Source organism: Pongo abelii, chromosome 13 (genome assembly GCF_028885655.2).
Source record: "Pongo abelii isolate AG06213 chromosome 13, NHGRI_mPonAbe1-v2.0_pri, whole genome shotgun sequence".
In the NCBI taxonomy this organism is placed as follows: domain Eukaryota; kingdom Metazoa; phylum Chordata; class Mammalia; order Primates; family Hominidae; genus Pongo; species Pongo abelii.
In genome coordinates this window covers 19,836,098-19,861,544 of record NC_071998.2, presented here as the reverse complement: position 1 = coordinate 19,861,544, position 25,447 = coordinate 19,836,098, and the positions used below count along the sequence as shown (strand labels likewise).

Here is a 25,447-nt window from a genome sequence, read left to right as displayed (position 1 = left end):
ACATTCAGGTCTAACCAAAAGTCTTACACTTCACCTGGGCCCTACATCCCTGTGACTCCCTCTTTGGGAGGCCCAGGTCTGTCCCTTAGGGGTCCCCCACACTCTCCACCCTTTGTTAATTTGAAAGCACTGACCCCATTCCCAGCCCAAGTTTCCCCATCTAGGCCAAATCTGCACAATCAGCGAATATAAGGGGTGAAAGGAGAGGGTGATGATTTTGGCCAGCCAACTCCATCCCACACAGCTCTTCTTCCAGCTATGGATCCTGCACCTCAGGCTCCAAAGACTCAGTGCAGAGAGCTCCCAAAAGCCGAGAAAAAACTGCACAGGGCATTTCCGACAGGTACTGTGCTAAGGATAGGGCCCAGCCAAGCTGCCTTACTCACTGACCACACCAACGACTCGCTCAAGTGTGAGTGCATACACTTGCATACACACCCACACACATGCAGATGGATGTACACTCTCACATGCACATACAACACTGACTCAGGTGGGGGGTCATCACCGTTATTCCTGGGCAGCTGCACTTCTGGTTTTACACATGGAGCTGTGGCAACACATCAGCAATCTAACCGAGCTGCTTCAACTCGTCCTCACCACCTGAGAGGTGGCCCACCCACCTGTCCACTTTCCCTCCAGCGACAGTAAACAGTGAGGATACTTCTCGCCTGCCAATGCTGCACCTAATGGACTCTGTCCACAGACATGGGGAGAGAAGTCTGGTGCCCACAGGACCCCTCCAGCCCCTGAGTGAGATGACCTCCTCCTCCTATGCCCCAGGAGGCAGAACTGAGCCAAAAGCTGCTTGGGAAAAGCACAGCCAGCACCTGCCCTGGAGCAGGATCCACAGAGGCCGGTGACCGGATGAGACACACACCTGGATGTGATTCTCTATCTTCTATCAATAGCCCAATAACTCAGACTGACCATGACACCTGTGATGGCAACTCTGCCACACAAAACCCAGGCCAAAACGGATGCTTGTGGGCTCAGAAACTCATTCTGAGACAGTTCCATCTGAGACCTTATGGTCCTTTGTGAACAACTAAATGTACAGGAGTTCTAAAACTGCCTTTGGGCAGAAGTGGGCAAGTTCTGGCCTGAGAGTTTTCTTCAAAGATGATGTCCAATAGGGGAATTGCTTTTCACTTTCACAAATCACCTGGGATCTTGTTAAAACAGATTCTGACTCGTAGGCCTGGGATGGGACCTGAGACCCTGCATTTCTAACCAGCTCCAGGTGAGGCCAATGCTGCTGGTTCAGGGACTACACTTTGAGTAACAAGATGCCAGACTAGACTAGACCATCAAAGGCAAGGGCAGCCCCTGAGAGGCCCACAGGTGGTCAGTCCAGGGGAGTCCCCACACCTGCCTGTGGTGCTATATTATCATGTGGGCCCTCGGTGTCTGGGAAAGTTGCCACATGAGCCTTTTTAGCCCTTTAATCAAACTCATGTTTGCAAAGAGTAAGCTCTCGGATGGCCCCAGTTCCTCCCATGCCCAGAGAAGCACAGCCCCTGATCAGCCACGCCCGGGAGACAGGCCTTGGATTCCTTTGGTTCAAGGGAATAGAGGAGGCTGTAAAATGCACAGGAGAGACCTGGGGCAACTAAGGACCTACAGCCACAGGATGACTCTTATCTTTGGCTCTCAGCCAGGGGCTGGGGCTCCAGAAAGGTGATGGGACAGGTTGTCCTTGAGGACCTCACAGCCTGGCAGGCGAGACCAACACCTACAGAACTAACCCTGATGTGGTGTGAGAAATCTTCCCCCAGTGATGCATGCAGGAAACTCGACAGACCTATAGGGGCAGCAGGAAGCCTGTGGGGTGCATGGCTGTGTACCAGGGAGGGCTTGGAGAGATGATAATGTTTAAGCTGGGCCTCAAAGGAGGCATAGAATTGTTCCAGATAAGACAGGCAGGGAAGGGCATTTTAGCTAGAAAAATGGGATTTGCTCAGCGCATGCTATATTCACGGAACTGTGAGTAATCTGTGTTGGAATGGCTAGAACAGCAATTAAGGGGCCTGGGATGACTGCAGGGTAGAGGCCTCACTGTTCGGGGTTAGAAAGGTAGAAAGGGTCTAGTTACATATGAAAAAAGGGGAGATTTAAGGCAAAATAAATTTTAAACAAATTAAAGATAAAAAGTTTCCCTTTATGACTGTCAGTGTGGTAGGAATTAAATGTCACTCACTGTCTCTCTTTTTACATACCTAAACTCTGAGATACCTAAACACTGTTTGGCATCTGGCTTTTCATCTCTTAACATTAGACATAAGCATTTCTCTAGGTTATTATGAACTCTTGCTAAACATCACCTTTTAGAGGCTGCACAATATTCCAATATTCCACCACACAGACACGCAGAAATCCAGTCCCCATTGCTGGACATTCGAGTTGCTCTCAATTTTCCATGATTATAAACAGTGCCTTTTCCGAATTTTTTTATTTTTAATTTTTATTTTTTGCTCTTGTTGCCCAGGCTGGAGTGCAATGGTGCAATCTAGGCTCACCGCAACCTCCACCTCCCAGGTTCAAGCGATTCTCCTGCCTCAGCCTCCCAAGTAGCTGAGATTACAGTCATGTGCCACCACGCCTAGCTAATTTTGTATTTTTAGTAGAGATAGGGTTTCTCCATGTTGGTCAGGCTGGTCTCGAACTCCCAACCTCAGGTGATCCACCCGCCTCGGCCTCCCAAAGTGCCAGGACTATAGGTGTCAGCCACCGCGCCCGGCCTTCTGAATTTTTTATCATAACTTTGGCATAGATTCTAAGGAGTGGGATTAGAATAAAAAGGTGTTAGCTTAGGTTTATGACTTATGATGCACATGCCCAAGATCACTTTTCAAAAGGGCTGCAGGAGAGGAGTTCTAGAATTGTGACAGATACTCAGATTCTAGAAAAACCAGCCTTTGAGTAGGAAAGGGACACCAAAGTCACTCAAGGGGCTCTTGGCCAGGGCAGGACCATCTGGGAGGGGCTGAGCTCTGTCCATCACCTGTGCTCCGTGAGCGGGTGCACGCTGAAGCTGGGATGGAAGACACAGTGGCCCTGTGAGCCCTGAAGGGCTAGCTCAGCTCGCAGCGCTGGGTGGGATCACTGGGCTTGCTCAGGGCCAACAGGAGCTGCTGTGCACACTGGTTTCCTCTTACTTTCTAAGAAAGTTCCTTCTGAAAACTGAAAGCAGGCTGGGTGCGGTGGCTCACGCCTGTTATCTCAGCACTCTGGGAGGCCGAGGTGGGCAGATCACCTGAGGTCAGGAGTTTGAGAGCAGCCTGGCCAACATAGTGAAATCCCGTCTCTACTAAAAATACAAAAAATTAGCTGGGCATTGTGGCAGGCACCTGTAATCCCAGCTACTTGAGAGGCTGAGGCGGAGAATCACTTGAACCTGGGAGGTGGAGGTTGCGGTGAGCCGAGATCGCGCCACTGCACTCCAGCCTGGGCAACAAGGGCGAAACTCTGTCTCAAAAATAAATAAATAAATAAACCAAAAACTAAACTCTTGGCTTCAGTGAGCTAGGGCATTATCAATAAATAGGACCAAGACAGAGCCAGACAATGAGAGCATCTGAGCCATATCTGAAAAGTGTGGAGGCTGGAACACTGAGACCCTGGAAGCCAGACCCAGAATTTCTCCTTGGCCTGGTTTCCCTACCCTCACCTCTCCCTTTCCTCTGCAGCCTACATCTTTGAGGGTACTGAGAAAAAAGACCACCCAACTGGATTATTAAACAGCCCTGGAGTTTGTCCTGAGCGCAAGTGGGGACTGAGGTGAGTGCTGAGCACAGCTCAGCAGCTGCCTCCTGAGCAGGGTCAGGGCTTCTTACCTGCCAGGGCTGGGATGGTGACCCGGTTCCACTCCCAAGGCTGGTCGTACTCATCGGCGGGCCTGTCGTCATCCTGGGGCAGCTTGCTCTCCCGCAGTCGGGGGCTGACTGTGCTCTCCGAGTCTGAGTCAACACTTTGGCCTTCAGGTTCGTAAGGGGTGTCATATAACTGGATACCTTTATGCTGGGACCGGACACTTTCCTGCCTCTGAAATTCTGCAGGCAAAAAGGAAGGAAGCAGAGATGAAATGGGAGTGCAGTATGCACTTCCTCACCTGGATTCCCACCCAGAAACACCACAAATTCAGAGCTGCCAGTGGGGAGGTGAGAACGACAGAGAGACAGACCCGTCTGGGTTTTACCCACCCCACCAACCCCCAGTGCCGCGTCTCTGCTCTTCCTGGGCCAGGCTTGCTCACAAGGCTCATATGCTCGCAGGCCTAATGACAGCCCTGCCTCCATCCACTCATGAATCTCAGGCTTAAGAGGCAGAGCCCAGATGTGAACATGATGCTCCAGGTGTGTCCTGATGCCCACCCAGAACACGCAGAGCTTCTGACCCCTTGCTTCATAGACAGGCTGGGGTCTTTCCCTCTAGGGCAGTTCCTTGCCCTCTTTGGACTTTCAGTCCTCATCTACACAAGGAAAAGACTGGGCCATGCAGTTCCCACCAGCTCCCAGTTCCCACCAGCTCACACATTCATTTAAAAGAACCAACAAGAGCCTCCCCAAGGAGACCAGAGGCCACTTTTCTCCCCTGCAAAGCCTGAATGACCCCTTCCCTTTATTTCTACCTCTCCCAGAGCATCTTTTAAATAGACTGAATTTATTTAGGGATTTGAGAGGGTGTCCAGCTTCACTTCTGAATAAAGAAAGCAAGCGCTTGATCTTCTAGAGAAGATGCTAAGGCCTGGCACTGGTGTGGGCTGAGGGATGACTGCCTGTCTAGATGAGGTCCCAGACAGGAGGTGTTCATTTTGGCTGCTGCTCAGTCCTGGGAGGCCAGTAGTGGCTGGAAGGATGGATGCTAGGATGCTAAAATCAGGCACTTCCTGGTCAAACAGGGAAATTTGACCTGCTGTTTGATCATGGATACTATGTGCATGGCCCAAGCGGGGAATGTGGGGAAGGTTTACCATGGAGGTTGGTTTCAGGAACCCCACTGTTCCCAGCAGACACAACAATGTGCCTAAATTACCATCATGCTTGGCGGCAAAGGGGGCTCAGTGTAGGGCCTGGGAGTGGCAGGGCAGGAGGGAAGGGAGATGGCATTTGAACTGTCAGCTCTGATAAGTGGAAACAGGAGAGGGGTGGCTTCCTGGTGGTAGGACCAGGGCAAGCCAATGCAATGAGGCTGGAAAGAACATGCTTGCTGCCTACTTTATTTTTTATTGTGGCAAAATACATATAATAACGTTGAGCACTTTATTTTATTTTTTGAGATGGAGTCTTACTCTGTTACCCAGGCTGGAGTGCAGTGGTACAATCTCGGCTCACTGCAAACTCTGCCTCCCGGGTTTACACGATTCTTGTGTCTCAGCCTCCCAAATAGCTAGGAGCACAAATGTGCACCACCACACCTGGCTAATTTTTGTATTTTTAGTGGAGACGGGGTTTTGCCATGTTGGCTAGGCGGGCCTCGAACTCCTGACCTCATGTGATCTCCCTGCCTCTGCCTCCCAAAGTGCTGGGATTACAGGTGTGAGCCACCGCACCCAGCCAACATTGACCATTTTAGCCATGATTAACGTACAGTTCAGTGGCATTAGGTACATTCACACTACTGGTAACCTTTGGCACCATCCATCTCTAGAACTTTTTCATCTTCCCAAACTGAAAGCCTGTACCCATTAAACACTAACTCCCCATTATCCCTCCCCAGCCCCCACAATTACCCTTCTGCTTTCCGTCTCTATGAATCTGATCGGTCTAGGCACATCCTGAACAATGTGGAATCATTCAGTTTCATAATGTTTTCAAGGTTCTTCCATGTTGTAGCCTGTGTATGACTTTCCTTTTTCAGGCTAATATTCCATCATTATGTATATTCACTGTCCATGATAGCTGGAGTACCAGGTTCAAGGAGGTGAGGGAGTAGAGGTGAGGCTTGATGCAAAAGGGGTGAGGACTGTAAGTGAGCTATTTCAATGCTCTCTTGAGGTCTTCCCGAAATCAGAATTCTGATGGCATAAAGATACAGCAGAAGCCACAGGAGTTATGCTCCTTGAAGAGCAGCTGATAAAACACACACAAATGACATCAGCCCTTCCGAGAAAGAGAGCTGCTTTCAGGCTGGGCTTTATGATCCAGGCCAGCTCATGTGGACACACGCCACAATGAAACAGAAGCCAAGGATACTGTGCCTGTGATCATTAGTGTTCACATGAATTAACTTTATGCTAGTATTTCCCAAACTTTATTTAGTCATGTGACTTCATGACTTGGGCCATTTCTGCCTACCAGTTGGGTGGTAGTAACCTGGGTGGTTACTTACCATTTTTATTTATCTCGCCTCACTTTTTAGATAAAATAAACTCATTTAAAAAAGGGACTTTGGATCACCATCCCATAAGCCATTATTCTTTGCCAAAAATAGATACTAAGCAGAATGAATAAAAACCAGCAAGGTAGGAGCTGATGCCTGCTGGGAAGCTGAGCGTGGGGCTTGCTTTCTCTGCTGAGGGGAGATTTGCAAGTGTTGGAGAGCCACTGGGAAATGCAATCAGCAAACAGACACTTTCTCTGGCAAATATGAATAATCTTCTCTCTCTGGAAAGAGAAAGAATAAGAAGGGAAAAACCTTCTCACTATGTAGTTCTCAGGGCACCTAATATCACATCTATGAGAAGGTGTCCCACACTTTGGCAAACACAGCTTTTATTGGGTCCCATGAGTAAACTGGGATCATTTATGAGTTTTGAGGATGATGCTTCCTTTTTTTACAGATGGAGGAACAGGAAAAGAGAAGGGAAAAGCTATAGAGTGGTAGGACTTTGTCACTTTAAGGTGAAGACCAACTGTTAAATACGGTGGACAACCTCGTAAATCACTAAATCTATCAAACTAATCTGCTACTTATTGCCTTGTAGGGTCCTCATCACCTGGATTCATCTTCCTCTGTTCTGAGGAGTGAAGTCTAGCCTCCTGTCTGCAGAATTCTGGGGGCTGAGGATACGACAGCTGAGAATACGACAGCTGAGAAGGCACTGACCTGGGAAAACCACCTTCCTCTTCACCCTCCTTCACAAAAGCAGGACCAGCAACCACTCCCATGTACACAGCTGATGAAGTACTTTTCATGCAATTTGCCATTTAATCTAAAGGAACCACAAACAATTCACAGATGTACTTCCCGTCGGGCCCCTGATGATCAGGAGTGCTTTTGCTCACTCTCATGCCAAAGAGATACTCAGTGAATGTGGTGGGATATATGAAAGAGAACTGACAGCCAGAAACCACTGTTTACCCCCAAATTCCAGATACTTTATGAAAGTCCCTGACAGCAGTGATAAAGGATCTGGGACAATATGCCAAATGCATACAGTTTAGTGTTAAACAATATGCATTAGAGACGGATATTCTCCATAAACATCAGCCTTAAAGGGAAACACGTGCAGTGAACAGATTAGCTATTAAATCAGAGGACTCGTGCATACACCTCTCATGCAGGATTTATTGTTCCAGAAGCATCTGCACCTTACCAAAGCTGGCCTAGTAATGGCATGCAGTTAGGGCAGGGGATGTTATAACGGTAATCATTAGAACAAGCCTCCCCCACTATATTACATGGCTAATTCAAATTTTCATTAAGGCCCCAACAACAGGGAACAGTTAAGTAAATTACGGCATGTTAACTGGATGGAATATTAAGCAGCCATTAAAATGATAAATCTGAAGATTATGCAGCAACATGGAAAACCGTGCAAGAAAATTATGCTAAGCTAAAAAGTAAAATGCAGATTGTTTATGTGTGGAGGGCAAAGCATAACGCAGGCTTTTTAAACAAGTCTCCATCAACATGAGCAGGGCCCCACAGGGAATTCTGCTCCTTGCCTGGGCATTGGTAAATACTGACCTCACAGATTTGGCCTATATCTACACTGTGATGACAGCAACGTTGTAAGTACAGACATCTACAACACCAAGAGCTGAAAACCCCAATACAGGAAGGTAAACAGCTACTGTGTAGAGGAGAAGGGATTATCGCATAATTATTTTTGAAAGTTGTTTTAAATAATGAATAAAGACACTAGAGCAGAAAAAATGTAATTAAGATGAGGAGCACATGAAAGTAAATAAGATTTTAAGCCCCATGAGAGTAAATATGATTTTAAGCAGGTTGGGCTTCCAGGAGCTGTGTGTATTTAGGAAGCAGCTGCCTTTCCCTGAGAAAATGCCCATTTGGGAGCATCTTCTCTCCTGGGAGAGGCTCACCAACAGCTCCAGGACATCGAAGGCCCGTGTGCCAGGCCAGCTCGCCAGATGTTGCTGCCTCCTGCCTAACTACCAGGCCTGTCTTCCTTATTAGCTGGGCCAATCCATGAGGGTCCAGAGACCGATCTCACAAGGGAGTCTGTGACCGTATGTTTTAAGTCACAAGTTATCTGGACATCAGCATCTACACATTCATGCAAAATGACCTTTAATATTAGGTGGCAGGCTGTAATTTCATGCCTCTTAGGCAGAAAGCAGAAACATTAACAGGATGGGGGTTTCTGTTGACCTCTGGAGCATAAAGGTTTGTAAGTAGAACTACATACATAGAAAGAAAAGAATAAAGCACTTTCTTTAGAATCAGAGAATGTTAGAACTGAAAGGGACCCTAAGAATTTGCCTGGGCCCATTCACCAGGAGAGCTAGGGGGGTGCGCTCCCCACAGACTGCGGCCATGGCAGGGTCTGCCCCTGAGAATGTGGAGAAGGTAAGGGCTGGGGAAAAGAGCAGGTGGTAATCCTGAGAGGATGTGATGGGGGTTTAAAAGATTGCCCAGTCCACAAGCAACAAGCTATACTTTGCTCCAGTATTCACCAACTTAGTGCCTCCCTGAAAAAAAACACACACACACACACACACAAAAAACAAGCCCCCCACCAAAGTTGGGTGCAGTGGTTCATGCCTGTAACCCCAGCACTTTGGGAGGCAGGCAGATCACTTGAGGTCAAGAGTCCGAGACCAGTCTGGCCAACTGGTGAAACCCCATCTCTACTAATAATACAAAAATTAGCCAGGCATGGTGGCAGGTACCTGTAAAATTTTTTGGTTTTCCAATGCATACAAAAGTTATATTTATATTATACTGTAGTTTATTAAATGTGCAATACCACTGCCTTAAAAAAATGTAGTACCTTAATTTTAAAAATATTTTATTGCCAAAAACTGCTTACAATCATCTAAGCCTTCAGTGAGTCATCTTTTTGCTGGTGGAGGGTCTTGCTTTGATGTTGACGGTTGCCGACTGATCAGGGTGGTAGTTCCTGAAGGCTGAGGTAGCTGAGGAAATTTTTTTTATGCCCCTCCCCCCAACTGTGGGAATTTCTTAAAATGAGACAATAAAATTTGCCACATAGATTGACTCTTCCTTTCACGAAAGATTTCTCTTAGCGAAATGCTGTTTTATAACATTTTACCCACAGTAGAACTTCTTTCAAAATTGGAGTCAATCTTTTCAAACTCTGCTGCTGCTTCATCAACTAAGTTTATGTACTATTCTAAATCCTATGTTGTCATTTTAACAATGTTCCCAGCATCTTCATCAGGAATAGATTCCATCTCAAGAAAACTGTCTTTGCTCATCCATAAGAAGCAACTCTTTTATTTGTTCAAGTTTGATCATAAGATTCCCGCAATTCAGTTGCATCTTCAGACTCCACTTCTAATGTTAGTTCTCTTGTTATTTTCATCATATTTGCAGTTACTTCCTCCATTGAAGTCTTGAAGGCCTCAAAGTCATCTGTGAGGACTGGACTCTTCTTCCAAACTCCTGTTAATGTGGCTATTTTGACCTCCTTTCATGAATCACAAATGTACTTAATGGCTTCTAGAATAGTAAATCTTCCCCAGAAGGTTTTCAATTTACTTTGCCCAGGTCCATCAGAGGAATCACTATCTCTGGCAGCTATAGCCTTATGAGATGTATTTCTTAAATAGTAAGACTTCAAAGTTGAGATTACTCCTTGATCCATGGGCCGCGGAATGGATGTTGTGTTAGCAGGCATGAAAACAACATTCATCTCCTTGTACATCCCCAGCAGAGCTCTTGGGTGACCAGGAACAGTGTCAATGAGAGTAGTATCTTTAAAGGAATCTTTTTTTCCTGAAAAGTTGGTCTCAAAAGTGGGCTTAAAATATTCAGTAAACCATGCTGTAAACAGAGGAACTGCCATCCAGGCTTTGTTGTTCCATTCACAGGGCATGAGCAGGGTAGATTTAGCATAATTCTTAAGGGCTCCAGGATTTTTCAGAATGGCAAATGAGCACTGGCTTCAACTTACAATCACCAGCTGCATTAGTCCCTAACAAGAGAGGCAGCCTGCCCTTTGAAGCTTTGAAGCCAGGCATTGACTTCTCCTCTATGGCTCTGAAAGTCCTAGATGGCATCTTCTTCCAATAGAAGGCTGCTTTGTCCACACTGAAAATCTGTTGTTTTGCATAGCCACCTTCATCAATGACCTTAGCTAGATCTTCTGGATAACCTGCTGCAGCTTCTACATCAGCACTTGCTGCTTCACCATGCACTTCCATGTTATGGAGATGGCTTCTTTCCTTAAACCTCAGGAATCAACCTCTGTTAGCTTTTCTGAAGCTTCCTCCACTCTCTCAGCCTTCACAGAATTGAAGAGTTAGGGCCTTTGATTTAAGGCTTTGATTTAAGGGAATTTGTGGCTGGTTTGAGCTTCTATCTAGACCAAACTCTCTCCCTAACAGCAATAAGGCTGTTTTGCTTTCTTTTCAATTGTGTATTTGCAGGAGTGACACTTTTAATTTTCTTCAACAACTTTTCTTTTGCACCCACAACCTGGCTAACTATTCGGTGCAAGAAGCCTACCTTTTGGCAGATCTCGGTTTTTGACATGTCTTCCCCACTAGGCCTATTTCCAAGGTTTTGGTTTAAAGTGAGAGATGTGTGACTCTTCATTTCCTTTGAACATGTAGAGGCCATTGCTGAATTATTAATAGGCCTGATTTCAACATTGTTGTGTTTTACAGAATAGAGAGGCCCAAGGAGAGGGGAAGAGATGGAGGAATGGTCAGTCAGTGGAGCAGTCAGAACACACATAACATTTATTAAGTTCGCCATCTTATGTGAGTGCAGTTTGTGGTGCCCCAAAACAATTACAATAGTAACATCAAAGATCACTGATCACAGGTCACCATAACAGCTATAATAATAAAAAGGTTTGAAATATGAGAATTACCAAAATGTGACACAGAGACACAAAGTGAGCACATCTGTTGGAAAAATGATGCTGATAGACTTACTTGACAGAAGGTTGCCACAAACCATTTTGTAAAAAAAAAATGCAATACCTGCAAACCACAATGAAGCAATGCACAATAAAATGAAGTATGCCTAAACATTTTATTATGGAGAGTCTCAAAATCTGTATTTTGAAAGAAGATGGGCCAGATGTGGTGGCTCACGCCTGTACTCCTAGTACTCTGGGAGGCCAAGGGGGGGTGGATCACCTGAGGACAGGAGTTCGAGACCAGCCTGGCCAACATGGTGAAACCCCGTCTCTACTAAAAATACAAAAATTAGAGGGGTGTGGTGGTGGGCACCTATAATCCCAGCTACTGGGAAGGCTGAGGCAGGAGAATTGCTTGTACCCAGGGGGCAGAGGTTGCAGTGAGCTGAGATTGCGCCGCTTTACTCCAGTCAGGGCAAAAGAGCAAAACTCCGTCTCAAAAAAAAATGGATAAGCAGGCTGGGTGCAGTGGCTCACACCTGTAATCCCACCACTTTGGGAGGCTGAGGCGGGCAGATCATGAGTTCAGGAGATTGAAACTATCCTGGCTAACACGGTGAAACCCCGTCTCTACTAAAAATAGAAAAAAAAAAAAAATTAGCCAGGTGTGGTGGCACACGCCTGTAGTCCTAGCTACTCGGGAGGCTGAGGCAGAAGAATCACTTGAACCTGGTAGGCGGAGGTTGCGGTGAGCCAAGATCACACTATTGCACTCTAGCCCACGCAACAAGAGTGAAACTCCACTTCAAAGAAAAAAAAAAAGAATAAGCATCTAATGAAATGATACATAACATGTCTTATGGTAAACATCAGAAGAAACCTGTTCTTTACCTCTTTACCTTCTCTTCAGGAACAGAAAAAAAAGGCTTGAGTTTGCTCGCTGGAAAACTGAGGCCAAGGAAATCAGCATGCCTCTCTGGTGCCCCCTCCCCCCATCTTTTCCAGCAGTGCTGGCATCCACCTGTCCTCGCAACCAACCAAATATCTCCTGAATGCCCAGTATGAGAGGAGACGGAGAGGAATGAGATGCAGTCCTGGCCTTCATGAAGCTCTTGGTAGGAGAGGGCAGAGCTCCCAACAGGGACAGACACAGCTCAGCCTCCTTAATGGGAGCAGACTTGATACCACAATCTGATAACTAAGAGACAAGTTTCCATTGGGGGAACCTGGGAGGGCCTTAAAGAATTTAGACAGGAGGTCATAGCACAGTGATGTGGTGGTGAAAATGGGTACCAGAGGAAGAACCAAGGCAGAGGCCCAGGGAATCAGAAGCTTAAGGTGTACATGAGGTTGCTCGAGAAGGCTGGGGACTGACAGGTACCTGGTGGGAGATGATGCTGGAGGCAGATGGAAGTGGGTTTCTGGATGGCCTTAAAAGTACTGCACGGCAGCACCCCCAGTAGTGGTAAAGGAGTGATGCCCAGGAACCTCTGGGCAGGGAGGAGCTGGGCAGGACACAGACTGGCACAGACGTGCAGGAGCCTTGCTGGAAATGATAGACACCGGCCTGCAGGCCCTTCACCTCTAATTTTCCCAGCTGGGCTTGTCTGGGAATCCATACCACTCCCTAATCATAGGGTAGCAAGCTAGGTAGAGTTGTATGGCTCTCCATTCCCAGGCCCTGCCACTACCTCTCGGCCCAGGAAACCTCTATTCTGCCAGTGGTAGGCATGTCATCTGATGTCTCTCACATGGCTTTGCAGCCACCGGGGATCTGTGCTCGAGACGCCAGGGTTGTAGGTAGATTAGGCTCACGGCCCCGGCGGTGTCAGGAAGGGCTGCATTACTGGAATGATGCACTTGCTACTTAGTGGGGCTGCCCCTTGCCAACCACCTGGAGGGAGGCAAAGCCCTAGGTCCAGGTGAACCGACAGTCATAGCAGCACTGTGTGCTGGGTGAAAACACCGATCCCACTGGACTGCTTTGTCTGAATTCTGGCTCCAACAGGTGATCTGGGGCAAGTTACCTCAGTTTCTTCATCTCTAGAGGGGAGAAAACGGCACCCACTGGAGGATGGATGTTACGAGGATTAAATGAATCCATATACGTCAAGTGTTTAGAACAGTGCCTGGTGCACAGAAGGCATTTCGTGAATATTGCCATTTCAATGGCCACTCCTGGGGGCTTCCTTGGAGCCCCATCTCCAAGACTCTTCCTCCTCCAAGGCTGTCTTTGCCCACAGAGCCACAGAAGGCCTGCTGACTGAAGCCTCACAGGCCAAAAATGCACTGGGAACGGGAGGGTCCCAATACCAACCTTTGAGCCTGTTCCCATTTCTGGGTCCACAACTCCCGAGGCCAGTGCCACTTTGATAATCTGACACCCCCACATAGGAGCCATACTCTAGGTCAGCTCTTGTATGTAACATGAAACACACAGGGAACGTCTCATGTATGTCTAGTCACCCCATTTTATAGATGGGGAAACTGAGGTCAGGGGAAGGGAAGAAAGTCACAGGGACTAGGCCCCAAGCTCCTTAACTCCTGGACCAGGGCTCTCCTGGCCTTTTCCAGACACTTTCTGACATTTTTTTTTTTAATCAGTCTGTCTTGTTTTTGGTCTTCTGGGGGCCAGGGCGTCTATTGCAGTCAGATCCCTGAGGTGTTAAAAGCACACCTGGTACCACGAGTGAGTGATGAGCTCCGCGGGAGTGGCAGGCGGTTCTTCCTAATTAGACACGCGGCAAAACCAGCCAAGTTCCAAGTGCTACATCAAAAGGGAGATGACTTTACCCCCATCTAAACCATTCAAACGTCTGCTGGAGAAGAATCCTCCCCCTAACCAGGATGCTTCAATGTCTGAATTCAGGGGTCCCTCAGAGGCTGAGGGTGAGTGGCACGGAACAGCAGGGCTGCAGGATGGCAAAGGCAGGGCAGGGCAGGGCAGCTCAGAGACAGAGCTGGAGCCACCCCAACCGTCACACGGCAGGAGGCCCCACCTCCTCCTCCTCTATCTAGTCTAGTTTCCGGAACTGTCTAGGAGCCAGGAGACTGACTAATTGGAGTTCTTCTGTCATCTCTTCCAGGCGTGCACAGAAACACCCAAGTAACAGAGGGCGGGCTCTGCGGAAGCAGGGCTGTGGGACAAGAACAATGGTCACCTCGGAAGCAAAGCAGGGCCTATGGCTGCCTGGCTGAACCTGTATTGCCTGATCTTTTATGCTCAGCCTGAGGGCAAGGGAAAGGCCCAAGTCTGGAGTCAGGGTGCCTGGGTTTGCTCCCTTTCCTTGGTCGTCTGTACAGGGACAGGGTCTTCTCGTGAGCCCCTCTGGCCTGAAGTACTAGAAGAGAGACAAAGCCTGCAAACCTGATGACGACCAATTGCTTTCATTGTGAGTAAAAAGGCCACGTGGACCTTGCCGTGCAGCTCTGCAATGATCCACAGTGTCCTTCAGCCCTGCCGTCACTCTGCATCTTCCAGTGACTGCCTTTGCGTGCGGAGGCCTCTAAGCCGCTGCAGGCCTGCGTTCTGGCGCCATCCCCTGTGGAGACTCACTGAGGCGAGCTTGCTGCTCTGGGGGCCAAAAGCAGGAGATGAGTGGGCCTCCCTTTAAAGAAGCCACATCTACTTAGGAGGCTGCTTTCTAAATCCTCGCCGACTGCAAGATCCAACTTCATAGGCAAGTGGGGTGCCTGCTTTTCTTCCTCGAATACCCACTGAGCCCCTACTATGTGCCACATTAGACCCGAGGCCAGATGCTGAGCACTAGATGCATTAGATGAGGCTCCTGCCTCCTAGGGAACTCGTGGCTTAGCAGGAGAATCGGGACACCACCGTCTGTAAGCACTGAGTTGGACAGCAGTGACGAGTAAGCGCCTGCCTGCGCCAGGCACTGTCCTGTGTCCTGGGCACTGGGAGTAAATTACTCCTCATCCTCAAAACAGAGAGGCAAGATTTATACTGCATTTTATAATTCAGAAACTGAGGTTCAGACAGGAGCAGACGCTAAGCCAGGACAAGCCTACCTCTGCCTGGCTCCCAGGGCCCTAGAGCTGGTACATGCAGCTCGGTGGAGGCAGAAAGGAAATCTAGCCCTAGGATTCAGTAAAACTTCAGGGAGGAGGTGGCATTTCACAGAATCTCAGGTCCTGATGCAAGGAGACACCTTGAGGGCCAGGGATGCCAACGGACCCTGCCTGGTGTCACAAACAGCGAGGAGTGGGCCCAGATGTAGAAGGCTCTCCAGGAGAGGAGGACGATGAGGCCATCAGGACAAAGGGCAACTGGGGCAGGACAAGCATAAACCAAGTTTGGGAGAGAGGAAAGCTGGGGGATGTTGAGGTGAAAATCAGACTTCTTGCTGCCTTAAGCCTAATGCTCATGAGGTAGAAGGAAACAGGGAATGGCCCCCACAGAAGGTGGGGCCAGCTATGGAGGATCTGGGATGCCAGGACTAGGGGTGCAGCCACTAAAGGCAGGAAACTGGGAAAGGTGGACCAGGAGCCTTCATTGGGTTTGTGCTTCACATACACAAAATCCTTTAAGAAGCTGGCAGGACACATGGGGATGTGGCAACTAGACACTGATAATCTGAAGGTCGGGCCTTCCAAACAACTAGGACTCCACCCTTTCAAGAAGTGGGCAGAAGATGCCCAGGGCTCCAGAAAGCAAAACACACTCCTGTGAACAGACCCCAGATGTGGAAATGCTGGCATATCCACTGGGATGAGGAGCGGGGGTTGGGCTAGCACGGGTGGCACCAGCATCCTCAGGCCAACCATGACAGGGCGGGCATCCCCAGGGCCCCTGTGCTACAGACAGAGCCAGGGCCCAGCAGGGACTTCACAGGGCTGCAGCACACACAGGCAGATGTGCGTCCCGGCTTGTTCCTTCTGAGTATCGACAGACCACAGTTGCACGAAGGGCCAGCGCCCCACACACGCGATCTTCCAGTCTGCTGGGCACGGTGAGGTCTCTGCCTCCAGAGAGGCCTGGGGCCACACTCTAATGAGGTAAAGCCATAGGGGACAGGCTTTCACGCCAGACCAGTCACGGCTATACCCCTTACCCTGTGGGGGCTTCCCTGCTCACCAAGCGGCTTCACCTGCAGCTCTCACAGAACCTCACAGAGCAAACCTCAGAGGGGCTGCGGTGCAGCCAGGCCCCTCCCCGCCTGACTGCTGCCAAGTCCATAGCTCAGACAAGCTCAGTGGTTGGGCCAACATCTCAAAAACTCAATTGTCAATAGTGCAGTAATCACCATTCTAGGAACACTGCGTGCTGGGGTCTGTGCTAAGTGCATGCCATCCAGCTTCTCATTTAACTCTCAAGACAACCCCACGAGGTGGTACCCCACAGACACTGCCATTTTATGGACAGCCACAGGGCAATCGAGGAAGGGATGGAGGCAGCCTGGCTCCAAAGCCCATGTCCTTAACTGTGCAGCTATCTACAGTGCCTTTCCAGCGCAAGTCAGTGTTCCCTCCACTCCACTAGGGACAAAAGAACACGAACACATTCAGGTCAGCAAGGGAGGCAGGCACTGGAAGAGCCCAGTCCCAGCTCCAGCTCTGTCCCAATGCCACCAGGTTGAGTGACACCAGGCAAGTCGCTTCTTCCCTCTGGCTGTCAGTTGGTCATCAGTCAGGGTCACTGGAGTAACCTCAGGCTCCCTGCCCTCTAGCCCTGAGGTTTATCTGACCACACACAAGTCCCTACAGGATTCATCAGGGTTGGGGGGGCCTGGGAGGAAAGCCTGGGGTGGTATCACGAGGAAGAGAGTGGCCCACCAAGGAGGTATTCAGCACATTCTAGATGCGTCAGAGGGGCGGCCAACACAGGCTGCTGGTGCCGGCCTGGCTGGTGCTTAGTGATTACAAACTGGCAGTGGGGGCAGGGTGCCAGCTGCCTAGAGTAGAGCCAGGGTCCTCTTCTGGGGAGGACCTTCCCCTCTACCTATATACCCTGGGAGCCCTGGTAACCTGGGCTGAGGTACCCCTCACCACATGCCAGCCTTCCCAACCAAAGTAGCCCCACCTGTATACCTGGGGCTAGTCACAGGGTCACTGCCTCAAGCTGAGGGGTGCTGTTGACAATGTGCCCAGAGCCCAGCACAGCTGCCCTGGCGGAAGCAACTTGCTGAGATCTTGGCACATGCTCTGCCCACCCTTCTTCACTTTGGAACTACTTCAAGAGGGGCACTAATCCCCCCAGGGACTGAGAGACAACCTTTGCCTTCTGGATAACAATGACGAGGCTGCCAGCCTGGGACCAGCCTGGCTCCCCGCTCACCAGCTGTGTGACCTTGGCCAGCTGCCTGATCTATCAGGGCTAATATTCCTCGCAGGTGAGGTGAGAGGGGTTGAACCAGATGATCTCAGAGGCCTTTCTGACTCCAGAATTTCTCAGTCTGCTTCTACAAAGAATGGATATTCACATCGGCTTCTTCTTGTTCTTGTAACTTGCTAATGCTGTAGCTGCATCTAGTTAAGGTGGAAGGGGACCTGTCAAGAGCACCCATCCTACTAGCATGTTGGACGCTGACCCGGCATCCTGACCACCTTCCAGCAAACGCCTCCAAAATCCGACCACCACATGCAACAAGAACTCTGACCACCGAGAAGCTTCTCTTCCATACACAAAGCTGTGCTTTCCTGCCTGGGATGGTTCTTTTTATGCGTCAACATGGTTGGCCTATGGGGTGCCCAGATATTTGGTCAAATATTATTCTGAACGTTTCTGGATGACATCAACATTTAAATTAGTACACTGAATAGTGCAGATTGCACACCCCTCGTTGTGGGTGGGCCTCATCCAATCAGTTGAAGGCCTGCATAGAACAAAAAGGTGGACCTTCTCCTGAGTCAGAGAGAACTCTACTGCCTGACTGCCTTTGAGTTGGGGCATTAGCCTTTTTCCTGCCTTCAGACTTGAACTACATCATTGACTCTCCTGGTTCCCAGGTCTTTAGTCTTGGACTGGTACTAAACCACTGGCTCTCCTGGGTCTCCAGCTTACTAACTTACCAACAAATTTTGGGACTTGGCAGTTTCCATAATCACATGATCCATTTTTTTTAATAAATCTCTTTGCACATGCACATACACACACACACTCTCTCTCTCACACACATTTTATTGGCTCTGTTTCTCTGGAGAACCCTAATACATGCCTCTACGGAGAGCCCTTTCCCCACATGTCCAGAACGTGGTCCTTAGACTAGCTGCTTGTCTGTTTCTCTTCTTAGGAAACAAAGTTCCTGCAAAGACTGGATCAATTCAAAGTCAAGTCTATGAGGAATTATCTTTATCACAATACAGAGGGATCCGTCTGCCCCTTCTCCTGACCCCAAAGAATAAGGCATGCAGCCAAATAGCAGTTCCCTAAGAGGACATGCAATTCTTCCTTCAGGAGACTTGACAGTAGCAAAGCCGCCATGAGCCCAAGGATCTCGGTGGGGCTTCCTACCTGGCCCAGGAGCGACCGCCTGCCAGGGGTCAACCAAAATTTAACGAAAAGGACTAACAGCAAGACTCCCTCCTTCCATATAGCACTTCAAGGTCCACAAAACCCTTTGCATTATTTGGTTCTTGTAACCACCTGATTGCAGACAGAGCCGGCAACTCCATTTAAGTAGGGAAACGGGAAACTCAAAATTGAAGGGCCTTGCCAAAGTCACAGAGTGGGCGGTCAGCACAGTTCCTGTGTCTCCACTTCCCACCCTAACGGCCTTTCCAACTCTAATGTCACTTCTTGTATTTATTGGTGTTACAGCACAAAAAACCCTATTAAAGTGTTGTTGTTGTTGTTGTTTTCGCTTTTGTTTTAAAGAGGAGTGGGGAAGGAAAAGGTGTGTGTGGGATGCCATGCACAAGAGCCAGGAACCTGAAAGCTGCCACTATTCAAAATTACTCTCAGGCGGCTCTTTCCTGTCAATAGCTATTATAGATGACACCATCCACACAACCATTCCAAGAATTATGTGGAAGGAAACATCTGGATAATGAACATTTTTGTGCTGGAAGAAACGAGAATAGCCCCTGCTCAGGGCCCTGAAAAGGCGTCCTGAAGAGGTTCCAGACTGTGTGAAAGCTGTCATCAACTTCCAGAACACGAGACTGGAGGCACCTTGATTGAATAGAGACGGCCTCATCTCCCCTGGTGGTCTGTTCCAATGGAGTCCCCTCCAGGTGCCCCGCCTGACATGCTGCTGCTCCAGCTTCAAGTCTCAGCCTCTGTTCAGTTTAGAGCACCAGGTACTCTAAACTGTCAAGGGTGTTGGAGGTGGTACAGGGGCTCAGAGATGAATCCAGTACTCCCACTGTCATCTCCACCCTGGGAGCCTTGAGGCTTCCACCATTTTCTAGCCCTTTGCGTGCTCAGGCTCACCCCACCCCACCTCTGGGGGTCAAGTTCCAGCCGAATCCACTTAACTCATCCCCTGTGATTCCCAGAGCAGAACCCAGCTCCACAGATGCTCAGTAAATACTGGTGAAAGAATAACATAAACAAACAGCCTTTTGCAAATTCAGAATTCAGCACAGAAAACAAATGTTTAAAAAAAATTTGTGTATTCTAAGAAGAGAACTGTACTCACAGACTGTTGGAGGAGTATAAACTGGAAATGCCCTTTTCAGAGGTAAATATCCTGTGGCCTAAAGTTCCACTTTTAGAAACCTACTCTACAGAAATATCCAGACCCACAGGCAGAAATAACTGCTCACAAATGTTTGCTACAGAATGTAAGGGACCCCAGAATGAAGGGACCAGAAACTAGGAATAACCTACAAGTCTATGAACAGGAAAACAACTGAACACATCACGCTACAGTTACACGGAATCGTTCAATAGAACAAATGACCTCAGACAAGATCTGTGACAAAGAACAATGTTTGGCAGGATAGCATTTATGTAGAAAACTGTGTTTGTAGATATGCACAGATGTGTATTTTTGTAAGCAAATGGGAAAAGGGCTATAAGAATACATAACAAATTATTAACAATCCTTGTCTCTGGAGGGAGATTTCACTTTTTACCTCCTATAAGCCTGTATGCTGAATCTTCTTACTCAGAGCACATATTACTTAATGTGATAATTAAAATTTTAAAAGGAAGTTGCAAATGTGGCACATGAAGACTCTCCTGTTTGATATTATCAGTATCTGTGACAGCACTTGTTGAGGGCCTATGTGGAACAAGGCACAGTGCCAGGAGTTCTACATTAACCCCTGGGACAGATGGGGACACCGAGGCTGAGACTGAGAGGGCACATACCTGAGCTGGTATGGCAGGGCTAGAATTTCCCACCTCCGCTTCTCTGATCAGAGTCTGTGCACGCTCTCCTCAGGGCTCTACGCTTCCGGGGACACTGTGTCATGGAATTCCATCAACTTCTACTTAATATTCCAGTGAAATGGGCTTCTGCATTCAAGAGTATTTCTAAACAATTTTCACTTCATGTAATGTTTATACATTTTGAAGTTTAGGAAATTAAGTTTGGAACAAATCATGTATTGGTTTTCAACTCCAAGATGTACATTTTAATTATAACATGCCCCCAAACATGACCCTGGTCATCCACAGAGGTACTCGATTATTAAAGAACCGTAGTTATGGTCTCAGCACAGGAAATGATGAAAGATTTCCCTAAAAACACAGCTACAAGGACAGGCCTAATGACTTTTTGGGACTCATGGTTTCACTGCAAAGGGCCCCCACTCTCCTGGAGGCTTGATACCCTCTAAGTCACAAGGCAAAGTGATGCCCATCACCCAATTTTGATCAGCAAAGCTCTGAACCAAAAACCAAACTGAGATGGATAACCCACAGGCTGTGCTCTGTGAAGGAAGGTGTGCTTGGGAGTGAAGGAGGTCAGACACCCTGTCAGAAGAGGCTACGCCTCACTGAGGGATCTGAAGGGGTTACAGGCAGCACCACGACAGATTCTTTCCCACAGATTAACAGGGGGTTCCAGGGTCCCACACCAGAAACATGCCTCTGGTGACTAGTGGCTACAGTAGGTGAAGGAGGAGGTCCAGATACGACACATCACTTCACTAGTTCATTTTTCCACTCCTCCCCTCCTGAGCACCTGTGTTGCTGTTTTACGGGAAAACACTGAACAATAAAAACTTGGTCCAGCCGGGCACAGTGGCTCACGCCTGTAATCCCAGCACTTTGGGAGGCCGAGGCGGGAGGGTCACCTGAGGTCAGGAGTTCGAGACCAGCCTGGCCAACATGGTGAAACCCCGTCTCTACTAAAAATACAAAAATTAGCCGGGCGTGGTGGTGGTCGCCTGTAGTCCCAGCTACTCAGGAGGCTGAGGCAGGAGAATCGCTTGAACCCAGGAGGTGGAGGTTGCAGTGAGCTGAGATCGCGCCATTGCATTCCAGCCTGGGCAACAAGAGTGAAACTCCATCTCAAAAAAATAAAAATAAAAAGTAAATAAAAACCTGGTCCATCTTTAGAGAAGCTCATGGCCTAAAAACGTGGTCTTCTTTGGGGCTAGGTAAGTGTGTCACCTGCTCAAGTACCACTAGGCTAAAGAGGCTTACACTTCAGTGGAGGGGCAACAGGGAGCCACTGAAGGATTGTGAGGAAGACTCGGGGTGAGCAGGGGCCTGGGGTCTGCCCCGTACTTTATCCCATGCAGGGGGCTGGGTAAGTCGTATTCCCCTGGCCTGTTTCCTAACATTTTAGACTGGATTCTTACCGGTGGCCTGCCACCATACAGCATGGTATAAATGAACTAGACAGCACCAACAAGGATCATCAATCACAGGACCACAGGCAAGTGCTCTCCATGGGGTGCCTGCCACCAGAATCAAATGCTACAGGTGTCAGAGATAGAAACAGGGTCTGGTGAGCACCATATACATATATGCACACACACACACACAAACACACACACACACAGTCTCACACTCTAGGCCCTCTAGGAGCCCGATACCCAAGCTCCTGAGAACATGCCCCCAACAGTAGTCAATAGGTTTCTCTGCAAGGGGGCTCCAAAGCATTTATCAGGTGTGCAGACGAGAGTGTCTCAGCCAGGAGTTAGCAGCAGGCGAGGTAAGTGACAGGTGAAGAGATTTTAATAAAATGACAAGCAGCAGCCTATGTTACAAGTAGATTCTTGAGGTTTGCTGAAGGCTCTTCCTCTTCCTTTTTTCCTGGAATGAGATGAGGCTTAACACTTGCCTTTTGGATGAAGTCTTGTGACCAAGTGAATGAGAACTGGCAGGGAGAGTGCGATGGGAACGGATGCCTACTTGAATGTGTGTGCGCGTGTGTGTGTTAAACAAGAAAAAGGAAGTCACACGAAGAAAAACGAACTGAGCTAAAAATAAGGCTGCTCCAACACTATTGCGAGACAGAAAATATAACCTCAGTTAGGCAGGGAAGCCAATGTGATATGAAACAGAAAATATAAAGTTCCCAGGGAGGGATAGCATTAGGAGATACACCTAATGTAAATGACGAGTTAATGCGTGCAGCACACCAACATGGCACATGTATACATATGTAACAAACCTGCACGTTGTGCACATGTATATTAGAACTTAAAGTATAATAATAATAATAAAAAGAAATTACAATAAAGAAATCCTATTCTTTATGTTAACATAAACATTGAGTTTGTGTTAATGTAAGTTAAACATATATTTGTTAATTTATTCTCCCTTAAAAAGAAAAAAAGAAAATATAAAGTTCCCACCTAAAAATAACTGGGAGTGTAAATGTGGACTCCACCGTTGAGAAATACGGAATTTTTGATATAAGCCTGAGCTTACAGTCTCACTTGGCGGGGAGGAGTTACCTGAACTTTGGAATTTTAAGGTTCTCTTCTAAATAGGAAGCTGACGATACAGAACTGAGATCAACTCCAAGAGCATTCGTGTCTATTGGCTCAAAGACTTACAAAAAACTTAGACTGTGAAGACTTGCCTGAAGCTGAGACCCAGGAGGGCAATGGGTGGAACATGGCTGGGGTCAGAAGCCTGGCCCCAGCTGCTGCCGGGAGACCCCAGACAGCACCCCCTCTCCTTTGCAGCTTCCTTGTCTGCAAAATGATGGAACCATAGGCGGCTGATTGACCTCAGTGGTTCATTTACTTACAGAAGCACCCTTTTTCATATTATCCCTTTGTTACTTTATATACAGTTATAGCAACACTGCAATGTGAGAGAGTAGAAAGTGACCATGAGATCTGGAATGGACTCTCAGCTGGCCACTCCAAGCTGTGTGGCCCCAGCAAATCCTCCAACTTCTCTGTGCTTCCAACTCCTCAAAAGCCAAATGACGTCAGTAGATATCAAAGAGTAACCAATGAAGAGCACCGTGCATATAAATATTATTCTCTTCTGTCCCATCCCTCATTCAAACTTGATCAGGTTAGAATAAATGCAAATATAACTCAAATGACTGATTACTTCTCATTTGATTCCACATATGAAATACATTGGCAATTCCAAATACCATAAGTTCATTTTGGAACTGGACTCAGGAGACTTAGGTTCAAACCCTGGCTGTGCCACCTACCAGCCTATGCCCTCTGGGGAGCGATTTGCCCCCGTAGAGACTTGGAAACTTCTGTTGTGGAGTGGGGAGAATATTAATATCAACTTCGTGGAGCTGTTTAAAATAAAACCAAACAAAGGGTATATAAAAGAGCCCTGTAACCATAAAACCCCATGCAGATGTTACATATCAGGAATATACATAGAGTGCGCAGACACACAACCTTCCTTCTAGCTGACATCTGGTATAAATGACTCATCAGTCAATCGGTTTATGTCCACATGGAGAAGACTTCTCATTTCATTTTTCTTTTGTAATATCAGTCATGTATGCTGCCCTTCAATAGCATAAACATCTACCTCACCGTGAAATATTTTTTACATTCACCCCTAAAAGGAAGAGCCCTGTACTCTGTGACAAGGCTGAGAAGGCATGATCTGATTCCAGGGCTCAGCAACATGACACACAAACCCTTAATATCTGGAACTGAAACGTTCTTCCTGAGTGTTTCATTAGTATATCATCTGCTTGCGTTTGGCACTCTTCCACTAGCTGGGAACCTACAAAAACTGATGTGGGATGACAGCTGAGTTGGCGCTGCCAGACAAGCTTCCTCACTCGAGAACAGGCTGGGGGAAGGGCGGGCGGGCGGCAGCTGTCACGTTACAGCTGCCACCACACAGACACGCACTTCAGATTTCACTCACGCCCCCTGACGGAGGGAGGCACCAGCCACAGGCCACATGACCGCTGAGGCTCCAGCTCATCCCGCTCATCCTTGTCCTGGTGAGAAAGAGGCAGACACTTTCCTGGGGAAGTCCCACCCCCCACCCTCCCAAGGAATCTTTAAACTCCTCTTAGCGCGAGCCCTCCTCTGCTGTGTATACCTGCTGGCCTCTGGGCCTGATATTCCAGCCACCTGCCCACTGCTGATGGGGAGAAGGCCCTGCTTTTCCCAGCTCTGGCAAAGGGGCTGGCCACTGTCAGTCAGTCTGGAAAAATGCTCCTCCACAGGCCAGCCTGGGTCACAGCGTGCTCCAAGCCTGGGGAGCACAGGACCTCAGAGGCCCTACTGAGTCTTGCATCACCCCAAAGGTCCTTACAACACTCTCATTCCTCCTCCACTAGTGGGGAGCCTCCTTCCTAGCTTGCTTTCCTCGCTGTCAATGTCATGTATATTAATATCAGAAGGAATATTAGGGGGCAGAGGGAGCAATGAGACGAAGGGCGCTCGACAAACTTATCCAGAAAGCCCCCAGCACCTGCAGGGGCCTCATTCCATGCTGGCTGATTCCCATCATTCTCATCTATTCTGCAGAGAAGGTCACTGTTCTGAGGACACTTGATGGCACTCCCTTACATCTGCCAGAGGGGTTTAAGATCAATTGCTCTGAGACCCAAATCACCGTCTTAGGCAGGTGTCTTTGAACATCCAGTTGGCTTACACCCAACAATTCTATACAATAGGTTAAATCATTGTTTCCTGGGGGTTTAATTTGCAACTAATTTCTCTCACAGGGTTCACCAGAAAGCTCCCACTGTTTAAAATGAAATGTACCACGGTGCTTTGTGGAGATTTTTCTATGTGGTGGATGACCTGAAATGGCGGTTTTGAATAATGTCCAAGCCGAAATGACTGCAGCCATTCTGTGTGCCCACAGTCAGCTAGGGTCTGCAGGTGGGAGTG

At 48.2% G+C, this 25,447-nt stretch overlaps 1 protein-coding gene across 1 annotated transcript in view; it reads right to left on the bottom strand.

Annotated features, from left to right (window-relative positions):
• The window catches only part of SHB (SH2 domain containing adaptor protein B), a 153,436-nt gene that overhangs the window by 55,698 nt on the left and 72,291 nt on the right, over positions 1 to 25,447 (bottom strand). The window contains exon 3 of the mRNA XM_002819599.6: positions 3,837 to 4,052. Within this exon, the coding sequence (XP_002819645.4) occupies positions 3,837 to 4,052 (216 nt within the window). The remainder of the gene's footprint in view (positions 1 to 3,836; positions 4,053 to 25,447) is intronic.